The sequence below is a fragment of the Diaphorina citri genome, unplaced genomic scaffold (assembly GCF_000475195.1).
Source record: "Diaphorina citri unplaced genomic scaffold, Diaci psyllid genome assembly version 1.1 scaffold60, whole genome shotgun sequence".
Lineage (NCBI taxonomy): Eukaryota > Metazoa > Arthropoda > Insecta > Hemiptera > Psyllidae > Diaphorina > Diaphorina citri.
Genome location: NW_007377497.1, coordinates 231,552 through 243,217, shown reverse-complemented (window position 1 = coordinate 243,217; position 11,666 = coordinate 231,552). Strand labels below are relative to the sequence as shown.

The window sequence follows — 11,666 nt, the reverse complement described above, 5'->3', positions numbered from 1 at the left end:
GTTTAGTCAACTGTAAACCTGCAGAATCCACTGAAAAAAGGACTTACATATCTCCCAAATAGCCCACTTTGACCCAAACACTAATCGAATTTTTACTACATAACGTAGCGTAGGTACATAATTATGCAGGTATGCATTCCTTCTAGCCTCCCCTTCTCCTCTTTCTATCTTCCTCCTCCTCCCAATTTTGACGTAAAAAGGTTTCCATCAATAATAATAATGATACATATTTACATAAGACTGACGGGTTTTAGCACGCTGAGTGCTGGAGCAAAAAAGGTTCCCTGAGGTCTGTATATAGTTTATCTAGAAGTTTAGTCAACTGTAGACCTGCAGAATCCACTGAAAAAAGGACTTATCTCCCAAATAGCCCACTTTGACCCAAAAACTAATCGAATTTTTACTACATAACGTAGCGTAGGTACATAATTATCCAGGTATGCCTTAAACAAGTGCACCAAACTTCATCAAAATCCGACTAAACGATAGAAAGTGATAGCTTAACTAACAGGCAGAAGACAGAGATACTGTAGACATAATTGGAAGTTCATTGTTCGTTTTCAAATTCCTAGGATTTTAGACAAAAACTTGAGAAAAACTACGATTTTTTGTTTTTACTGAGGGTGATTAAAACCTTGCAAAGCAGGCCAAATCATGAAGTGATTTTTACTTAGGTAAAGTGAAATATGCTACGTTTCCTTTCCTGAAATAAAATATTGTTGAAATCATAAAAGAAACAACAACAGTTGATTATTATTTGGAATAACTAGACAATCACTTATCTTGAAAACGGTTGTGAATTTTCTTGACATTTTTTTTTTGTTGCATAAAACCGTTTTCAAGATTAGTGGATTACGTATAACATTTATTTAACGAATTTTACACAGAATTACACGTATTAAACTTAGAATTAGAAAATCACAGGCAGATAAAAAAGTATTAGAGGGCAGTATAACTAACAGAGGAAAGTACAGTTCAGTCCCCCGGACCAATCAGTCAACACCGTTGACTTTAGACCCGGGGGTTCTAGGTTCAAATCCCGGGTAGACCGAAACTTTCTCAGACAATGAACACAATGGAAGGAAAAACTTTGGTAACAATGAATCAACTATAAATTTGTGTATAGCTGTCTCTTATTTAGTACTTTGGGTAAGCTGACTTTGCCACCAAATCTGAGGCGGGAGTGTGAGCTTGTGAAAATTCACAAGGAGGGGCTGGAGTGCTAGCTTGGGAAGATTTGTAAGCTGGTACAGATTCAAAAGCTGGGGCTGGTGTGTAAGCTGGGACAGATTTAAAAGCTGGGGCTGGATTGTAAGCTGGGGCAGATTCAAAAGCTGGAGCTGGAGTGTAAGCTATGGCAGCATTTAAAATCGCGTCAAAATTGAATAAATCACTACTCTCAGATCTTTGCCTCAAAGCTGGGTTTCTTCTCTAAACAATCATGAAGGATTGAAGGCCCTCATTGAAGACTCAAGACTCGTATAACCAGATACAAAAATACCTAAATCACTACTCTCAGATCTTTGCCTCAAAGCTGGGTTTCTTCTCTAAACAATCATGAAGGATTGAAGGCCCTCATTGAAGACTCAACTCAAGACTCGTATAACCAGATACTCAAGACTCGTATAACCAGATACAAAAATATACTTTCCAAGAAATACGAGTATACTGTCCAAGTCTTTCTTATTCGCTTATGGCGGATATTCTATTCCGTCACAATTTCGATCCATCACCAAAGAGGCTAACTTCAAATACTATTGAGGCAACGCCCTTCCCTCTTTCTCTCACCTATTTTCTTTCCTTTTCTTCCCGTCATCATTTCTCTTCCACTTCCTATTCCTTCTAAAATTTCTTGACCCCACCGGGAATCGAACCCGGGTCTCCCGCGTGCAAGGCGAGCGCAGTGACCACTACGCCATGGGAGCTGACTTGAATGTACCTATATACCTACCCATAATAAAATTTAATCATGTATCATATTGGAAACCTATCAACTTCTAATCATTGGTGGAGATGTCAAATTTTCCAAATCATTGGTGGAGATGTCAAATTTTCCAAATCATTGGTGGAGATATCAAATTTTCCAAATCATTGGTGGAGATGTCAAATTTTCCAAATCATTGGTGGAGATGTTTGATACTCGAGCCAATGAGTTGACAAAAAATGTCTCTCTCTAGGGTTATTGACACTTTTTGAGCTAAACAGGTTGCTTAGCTCACATTACATAATAGCTATTTGCTTCCTTATTGTCTTGTAGGTATCTGTATGCACCTAAATTTGTTTATAAAATAATTGGGTAGGTAGGTGCCCATTTTAATGCAGCAATTTTTCTTAAATAGGTATTTACCAATTTTTTCATACGGGTGGGTCAATAAAATTTACATGTCAAATTTTCCAAATTATTGGTGGAGATGTTTGATACTTGAGCTAATGAGTTGACAAAAAGGAGGAAGAGAAGAAGAAGAAGAAGAAGAAGAAGAAGAAGAAGAAGAAGAAGAAGAAGAAGAAGAAGTCTAAAAGGAGGGAAATTAGGAGAAAGAAGAGGAGGAGGAGGAGGAGGCGGAGGAGGAGGAGGAAGGGTTGGAAATGAAAGCTGCAACAAACTGTAGAACATTTTAGCTTGTACGATTTCTTCACCTTAAAGGGATAGCTATTATAGCTATGGTAAAGTCTCCATAAACAGATATATCTATAGCAAAGTACTTTGTGCTATTATTGTAAGCTGTATCATGTGTCTGCTATTGTAAGCTGCTCAGAGTGCTCAGTCTATGTCATCAGGTGATGGGCTTAGTTGACCTGTGAGCTAGCGACTATTTTCCATCGATAAGTTATTTTCCGTCAGTCTCATTTCTGTTGGTTTTGTAAGGGTTTTGTCATTCGCCTGGTACCCGCAGGAAGGATGGCAGAAATGATAGATAAACGGTGCCCTGGGGTTCCAGCTTCATGGCTTAGTCGAGAAAAGTGTTTGGAAGGCCATGGGTCGTATCCGACCCAGATATTCATATTCTTCATACTAGGGTTAAAAGCATTCAATGTTCGTGCTACAGATGAGGTGTTGGTCTGTGGTTAATCCTGTTCTCCTGTAATACAGAAGACAAGGTCTTCATGTCTTCCACAGGTTTGGCTAAGATGATAACGAGTCTTCACTTGATAAATTTAAAAGGCAAGGAATAGAGAAGGGAAGGGAGAATCGAAGAAACCATCAGAGGTAGGAGGAGGAGGAGGAGGAGGAGGAGGAGGAGGAGGAGGAGAAGATGGAGGTACTGAGGAACAAAAACAAATAAAATAATGGACTCTCCATGTACAATAGGTATACCTCCCTGTCCAAGATACACTTCCCTATCCATAATGGATGGGACGTTACCCATAATTTGTTGTAAAATATTTCCCTCCCTCCTCTCCTTTTTCTCCTCCCCTCCCTTCTCCTCCATAAATAGAAGATGATTTAATTAAAACTGAAACTACTTAACTAAAAAATGTAAGCTAAGCCAAGCAAAATCAAAGCCAACATTATCGATCGCACAATGCTTACCCATGTTCCTTTTCCGCGTTGAGGAAGCAACAAGTGTCCTCCCTGGAAATTTACATGCTCGCTTTTCAAAAGCTTTCTAATCTTCCTATTCTTGTTACTTATTTCTTCTGAAGCCGTACCAATCGAGAAAATGAAATGAATTTTGAAATTTTATAATAGCCACTCAGAAATTGTTAGTTACCACAACAAATTCCTGCTACCTATTACTTACATACATAAATCTCCATTTTTGCACTCGAAACAAAATTGACCGAAAAGTTGTAGACTGGGTTGCGAATGTTGCTGCTCAGGGCTAGCTCCGTCCAGGCTTGAAAAATAGAAAATAAAGAATTCGATTTTCTCGTATATTTTTCCCATTTTCAAACCTACGGTCATTTATTATGACGTCACCGACAGGTATGGGCCCGCCCATTTCTAATTTCTTCGAATCCATCATCATTAACCCACGGGGGAGCTCCCCTGGGGGGGAGGGGGGGGGCCATCCCTGTCAGATTTTTCAACAGTCAAAATCATTTTCTCTCTATTGTTGTTTATTTTTACCCTCTCCCCTTCTTGTCTCTTTTTTCTCTTCGTCCCGTTCTCTATTTCTGTCCTTTCTCTTCGTCCTTTCTTTTACTGATAGTCCCATCTTTGGAGGGTTTTTCTTCCTTTTAATTCTACTTCTTGAAATATTTGATTCCTAAATTTATAATTCAATGAGTACACAGCTAGAAAGGTACATAACATAGATACCTAATGGCCTGAATTCTTTAATCTCTCCTAATGGAAAGTTGCTTTATTATTGTTTCCAAATCAATTTTGTCCTTAGAACCAGGTACATAGGTAGTTAATACCCATTTTCTGGAATTTCATACGACATTGTGCTTCAGCAGCGATCATTTCTCAAAAATTGAAGATGAAAATGACACTCTAATTTGTTAAACCTAATTAGGACACTTAAGTGAAGATTATTTCATAATAAGAGAAATAAAGAGTCTGATACCTACCTACCTACCTAAGTGGAGACTTTTTTTTGGTTCACCTAAATCTTGATTTTGAAAATGAAAAGTGGTCTGAAAATGGAAAGTAATGAGAGGGAGAGAGAGGAGAAGGAGGAGAGGGAGAGAGAGAGAGAGAAGAGGAGAAGAAGGGGAAGGAGGAGGAGGAGGAAAGAAGAAATAAACAGCAAATCTCTCCCTCTTCCCTTTTCCTCTCTCTGTCTATCCCTCTTCTCTATCTATCCACCTTTCTATTTCTCTCTCTCTCTCTCATTCTTTAACTCCCTCTCCCCTTATCTTCTATCCTTCTTCTCTGCCTATCCACCTATCCATCTCTCTCTCTCTATATCTCTCTCTCTCTCCCTCCCATCTCACTGATATGATCATGTAATTTTCTGTTAGGCTATGGGAAAGCTATTTCCTATGTGCTATGTACTATACATGTACATGTATTACCTATGTACTATACATGATGTAATATACTCATATGAGTTTAACCCGTGAGCAACACTATAATCTCATTTTTGTTTGTTTCCCGATTTTTTTACCATTACGTCCATTGTTTGTTTCCCGATTTTTTTACCTCGTCTGTACCATTACGTCCATTACACCACGTAGCATTTCAGGTCACAGCTCCCCATCTATTACGTATATTTTTATCTATTTTCATCTATTACGTATACCTTGGTAATTGTTACATGTGAAATAACAGGGTTTTACGTCGGTTTTAAGTAATATCTGATTGTTTCTGTTGTCTGAGTTAAGTAATATCTGAGTTAGTTACTGATACATATATTATCCTTTAACTTAACCCATCAAATACACGAGACCTTGGTTATACTGCTGGGGTAAAGGGACTTTTCAGTCCTATACGGGCAGGATAAACAAGGGATATTCTATTCTATCTTCACAAGAACCGAATGTGTTTTCCCCTTCCCAATTTCTAAAGGTTTCCTCTGTGATTTCACGTTTCACCGAAAATGTTGAGTAACAGGTTTTGTATCTACTTTAAGTGGTACACTCTGTTTATCCTGACTTTACAATTGAGACACCCTGTTGAAATGTAACAAAATCATCTCTTGAGACTCAATTTTTATCTTTTTTTGAAGTAGGTATGACCAAAGGGCAAAAACGCATATCTCATTCTATTTCTCGATTCTTCCTTCTTCGTCTTCTTGTTCTTTTTCTTCTTCTTCGTCTTCGTTTTGTTCTTCTTCTTTTTCTTCTTCTTCGTCTTCTTCTTTTCCTTCTTCGTCTTCTTCTTCTTCTTTTTCTTCTTCTTCTTCTTCTTATTCACCTACATATCTCCCTCTTCTTTTTCGTCTCCACCCTCTTCTTCGTTTTTTTCTTCTTCCATTTCCTTCGTCCAACTTTTCCTATTCTCTTTTTCCTACTCGTCTTCATATCGGTCTTCTATTTCTTTTCTATCTTCCCCAATACCTACCTTTATCTTCCTGTCTTACCCCATTCCAAACGGTTTGTTGCCTCTTACTTTCTCTTAGTTATCTCACCATTTTCTTATTAAAATTTTTCACTCAGCATAAACCGATTTTGTCAGTCCTTGAAACCTAATGTTTAGAACACTCATCGTTCCTTAGGTGGGTTCAAACTTCAAACATAGCCAGCCTAGTTAGCTTAGTTAGTAGTGCGTCTGCCTTGTAAGCGCTAGGCCGCGGGTTCGATTCCCGCCCGGGGCGGATTTTATCCTGATGGGATAATGTTCGTTCTCGGAACGGCTGGCTTTCTCCTATCCTGTCTTCCTTCTCTCCTCGATTTCGGGACGATAAGACCATAGCAGTTAAAGTTCCCTCTGTCAAACCTCTTAAAAAAAAAAAAAAAAAAAAAAAAAAAAAAAAAAAAAAAAAAAAACAAAAAAAATGGATAAAAGTTGCACGACTACACTTCCAATGCAACCGCAATGGCTCTGAAATGTTTCTTCCTCACCATCTCTCCTCAGGTATGGCTGTGTTACACGAAGTGCTGGGCATGTACCATAGCGGCGTGTTCAAGGACGGACAACTAGTCAGCAACAAATCTACCAACAAGCAAGACCTGAAGACGGAAAAAAGCCACAAGAGGTTACAATCCCCCCTGTAAAACCAAAAAAAAAAAAAAAAAAAAAAAAAAAAAAAAAAAAAACTTCAAACATACTAGACCGGCCGTTGATTGACGTCGATTCACATCGATCAACAGCCGATCGACCATGTGTGGACACACCTTTAGAATTTGTAACAGGAATTCAGAAGGTTTCTAATGGCAGGGCATCAAAAATGTATGTAGAAGATGTTCCTTCTCAGTACGAAAAAAAAGCAACTGGTAAAATTTGAATGTGAGAGAGATTCTGAGAAGAAAAGAGAGTGCGAAAAAAAAAGGAAAGATAAATGGGAATAGATAGAAGAGAAATGAGGATATTAGAGGTAGAATGAAATGAGATAGGGAGGAGAGAAAGATTGATATGGAGAGAAAGGGAGAGGGAGAGAGAGAGAAAAGGGAGGGAGAGAGAGAGAGAGCACAGATATAATAATAAGGATGAATATTCATTTTCTTAATAAAATGCTGGGCTGAGTGATAGCATCACTGATAAGTTCTTGATGGAAAGCAAAGCAACAGACAGCGTGGTTATTAATATGATGGGTGGCCTGCCTGTTCGATCCCGTGGGACGTAGGATGACAGGAGAAGGCTAAAAGGTTCCTACAAGTCTTTGCCATGAATAAATAATGGCTGGCTTTCTCCTATCCTGTCTTCCTTCTCTCTTCGATTTCGGGACGATAAGACCATAGCAGTTACAGTTCCCTCTATCAAACCTGTTAAAAATATATTAAAAGGTCTTTGCCAGTTTTGTGTTCTCCACAATTTATTCTTAATTTACCAGAAGTTATCGTAAAAAAAAAAAATATTACCATATGATGCCACCACTGACACTACTACCTAATACCTGAGGGAGATCTTAGATTCTTGAAGAAATTGAACACCAACAAAGGAGTCCGTAGCGTCGGTAAATCACTAAAATGGGAATAGATAGAAGAGAAATGAGGATATTAGAGGTAGAATGAAATGAGATAGGGAGGAGAGAAAGATTGATATGGAGAGAAAGAAAGAGAAAGAGAGAGAGAGAGAGAGAGAGAGAGAGAGAGAGGGAGAGAGAGAGAAAAGGGAGAGAGAGAGAAAAGGGAGGGAGAGAGAGAGAGAGCACAGATATAATAATAAGGATGAATATTCATTTTCTTAATAAAATGCTGGGCTGAGTGATAGCATCACTGATAAGTTCTTGATGGAAAGCAAAGCAACAGACAGCGTGGTTATTAATATGATGGGTGGCCTGCCTGTTCGATCCCGTGGGACGTAGGATGACAGGAGAAGGCTAAAAGGTTCCTACAAGTCTTTGCCATGAATAAATCTGATAAGTTCTTGATGGAAAGCAAAGCAACAGACAGCGTGGTTATTAATATGATGGGTGGCCTGCCTGTTCGATCCCGTGGGACGTACGGTGACAGGAGAAGGCTAAAAGGTTCCTACAAGTCTTTGCCATAAATAAATAATGGCTGGCTTTCTCCTATCCTGTCTTCCTTCTCTCTTCGATTTCGGGACGATAAGACCATAGCAGTTACAGTTCCCTCTATCAAACCTGTTAAAAATATATTAAAAGGTCTTTGCCAGTTTTGTGTTCTCCACAATTTATTCTTAATTTACCAGAAGTTATCGTAAAAAAAAAAAATATTACCATATGATGCCACCACTGACACTACTACCTAATACCTGAGGGAGATCTTAGATTCTTGAAGAAATTGAACACCAACAAAGGAGTCCGTAGCGTCGGTAAATCACTACTCTCAGATCTTTGCCTCAAAGCTGGGTTTCTTCTCTAAACAATCATGAAGGATTGAAGGCCCTCATTGAAGACTCAAGACTCGTATAACCAGATACAAAAATACCTACTTTCCAAGAAATACGAGTATACTGTCCAAGTCTTTCTTATTCGCTTATGGCGGATATTCTATTCCGTCACAATTTCGATCCACCACCAAAGAGGCTAACTTCAAATACTATTGAGGCAACGCCCTTCCCTCTTTCTCTCACCTATTTTCTTTCCTTTTCTTCCCGTCATCATTTCTCTTCCACTTCCCATTCCTTCTAGCCTCCCCTTCTCCTCTTTCTATCTTCCTCCTCCTCCCAATTTTGACGTAAAAAGGTTTCCATCAATAATAATAATGAAACATATTTACATAAGACTGACGGGTTTTAGCACGCTGAGTGCTGGAGCTGTAACAATTTGGTAAAAATCGGATAGTCACCCATCCAGATATCAACCAAAGTAATTGTTACTTAACCCTTATTTCGTGGAAAATGTTGAAAAGGTTGTGAATAAAATATCTCAAGAACGGTTTGTCGTAGAGCGATGAAATTTGGTATGCTATCCCGGTATGGTCCGAGGACGCGACTGTAACAATTTGGTAAAAATCGTATAATCACCCATCCAGATATTAACCAAAGTAATTGTTGCTTAATCCTCATTTCGTGGAAAATGTTGAAAAGGTTGTGAACAAAATATCTCAAGAACGGTTTGTCGTAAAGCGATGAAATTCGGTATGCTATCCCAGTATGGTCCAAGGACGCGACTGTAACAATTTGGTAAAAATCGGATAGTCACCCATCCTGATATTAACCAAAGTCATTTTTGCTTAACCCTTATTTCGTATAAACGGTAAGAGACATCGAAAACATTTGGTCATTCGGATGTGAATATTCTAATCAATGTGATTTTTCACGCCGAATCGAATGGTGCTACTTTTAGAAATGTCTGACTTACAGTTGAGAAGTTGCGGGTTCGATACTTCCCTGTGTCGACAAATTTCCCATTTATTCGTGAACCGTTACCAAATAAGCAAGTGAATAGTTAATCCCATGCCTGAGGCAGAACTGGAGGCTGGGGCGGAGTTGTAAGCTGAAGAAGAACTAGAGACTGAGGCAGTGTTGTAAGCTGAAGCGGAAATAGACTCTGGGGCGGAGTTGTAAGATGATACTGGGGCAGAGTTGTAAGACAATAAACAATGAACAAACATACATGAGCTCCAAACTATATCATTAGAGTGATTTCCTGTTAATTGCAAATAATATTGTAGACAAACAACGTATCAATCCAGTGGAGGCGGTTCAGCTTAAAAAGAGAGTGAATAAAATTGACCTTTAATCTTTAAGGCGTCATACAGAAATAGCGGATTTTCAAGCTCTTTTTTGGGGATTCCTTTCATCAAGAACTTTCAAAAATAGGTAGAAGTATAGGTACATACTATGATTCCTTTTAAACTAAAGTAAGAGCAAATGACTAGCTGCGGTATAAGCTAGGGCAAATTCACAAGGTGGGGCCGGGGTTGAAACTGAAGCTGGGGCAGATTCATAACGTGGGGCTGAGTTGTAAGCTGGGGATGAGGCGGAGTTGAAAGCTGGAGCGGAGTTGTACATTGAGGCTGAAGTGTAAGCGGGGGCATAACTCAATGCTGGGGCAAGGGCCGGGGTTGAAACTGAAGCTGGGGCAGATTCATAACGTGGGGCTGAGTTGAAAGCTGAGGCGGAGTTGTAAGATGAGGATGAGGCGGAGTTGAAAGCTGGTGCGGAGTTGTACATTGAGGCTGAAGTGTAAGCGGGGGCATAACTCAATGCTGGGGCAGAGTTGTAGACTCCTGTCTTCCTTCTCTCTTCGATTTCGGGACGAAAAGACCATAGCAGTTACAGTTCCCTCTATCAAACCTCTTAAAGCTGGGGCAAAGTTGTAGACTGAGGCAGTGTTGTAAGCTGGAGCAGATTTGTAAGATAAGGCAGAAACAGTAGCTGGTATAAATTTGTAGGCTGGCGCTGAAGCGTAAGTTAGGGCAGAGGCATATCGTGGGGCAGAGTTGAAGGCTGGGGAGTAGCTGTAAGCTGAGGCAATTTCAGAAGCTAGGGCAGATTTGTAGGCGAGCACTGAAGCAGATTCGTAACGTGGGGCAGAGTTGTAAGCTGGGACGGAATGATAAGCTGAAGATGAGCCAGAAACTGGGGCAGATTTGTAAGCCGAAGGAACTCTATTGCGTGGGGCATACTTGTAAGCTGAAGCAGAGTTGTAGTCTGAGGTTGCAGCGTAAGACGTCACCAAATTAGGAGCTGGGACAGTTCTGAAGACTTGTGCTGCGGCGTAAGCTGGGGCAGATTTGTAGGCTGGTGCTGAGGCGTAAGCTGGGGCATACTGAGAACGTGGGGCAGAGTTGTAAGCTAAGGCAAACTCGGAACGTGGGGCAGTGTAAGCTGGGGCTGGGGTGGAAGCGTATGATGGAGTTCCTTCCTTGGTGACGACAGCGTTGAAACCGTACCCGTCATCGTTGTATTGTACGTTTCTCTTGGAGCCGTCCGATTCAACAAGACTGTACTGTCCCTTAACCTGGTCACCGTCTCTGGTTTCGCTTTGGCTCTTGAAGTCTCCGGTGTAGGAGTCGGCTACTCCGTAGGCGAAAGAGTACTTGGCGGAGACTGGAGCCTCTTGGTAGTCTGCGGAGTAACGCGGAGTTGAGGCAGAGTATGCTGGGGCTTGAACTGTGGCAGATTCATAACTGGAAGCTGATTTGTAAGCTGAAGCTGGGGCTGGGGAGACATGTTTGTGTGCATGCACGGCAGCGATGGCCGCAATGAAAATGACGATCTGAAAAACGAAAAAAAAAACACAGTTGTCATAGAAAGAAGAATGGAAAAAGGATGCATTTTTAAAGTAAGAATAGGTAGGTAGGTAGGCGTACATCTCTCAGTCTATAAACCGAAATAATTGTAAGTAAAATGAATTTGTTAAATAAATCCGGTAGGACTTTGATTTTGACTTAGGAACTCACCTTGGCTGCCATGTTGATGCACTGAGAGACAAATTCAAACTGATACCATTCTGTTAAGACTAGAATTGTTTTATACTAAATAAAATTACGAATTAAACTTTTTGCACCAACACACAATTATTACACCTAGGTGCAGTAAAAGTACCCAGATACTACAACAAATATTGAAGAAAAAAAAAACATACAATATTGTGCTCATTAGCTTCCGCAGGGCATATGATCACAACCAACATTGTTTTTATTAAGTAAGGAAAAAGAATAAACTAAGCCCAAGTGTACGTAATCGGACTACCGGTCCAGAA

At 40.0% G+C, this 11,666-nt stretch overlaps 1 protein-coding gene across 1 annotated transcript; it reads right to left on the bottom strand.

The window, feature by feature from the left end:
- Window positions 1-1,137: 1,137 nt before the first annotated feature.
- LOC103518412 (cuticle protein 21-like) lies at window positions 1,138-11,376 on the bottom strand. Its single transcript, XM_026829970.1, has 4 exons — window positions 11,365-11,376; window positions 10,676-11,180; window positions 10,294-10,414; window positions 1,138-1,342 (listed from the first exon to the last, which is right to left on the bottom strand). Exons 1-4 carry the CDS (start codon window positions 11,374-11,376, stop codon window positions 1,138-1,140), a joined length of 843 nt encoding a protein of 280 aa, XP_026685771.1.
- Between the last annotated feature and the right edge of the window lie 290 nt (window positions 11,377-11,666).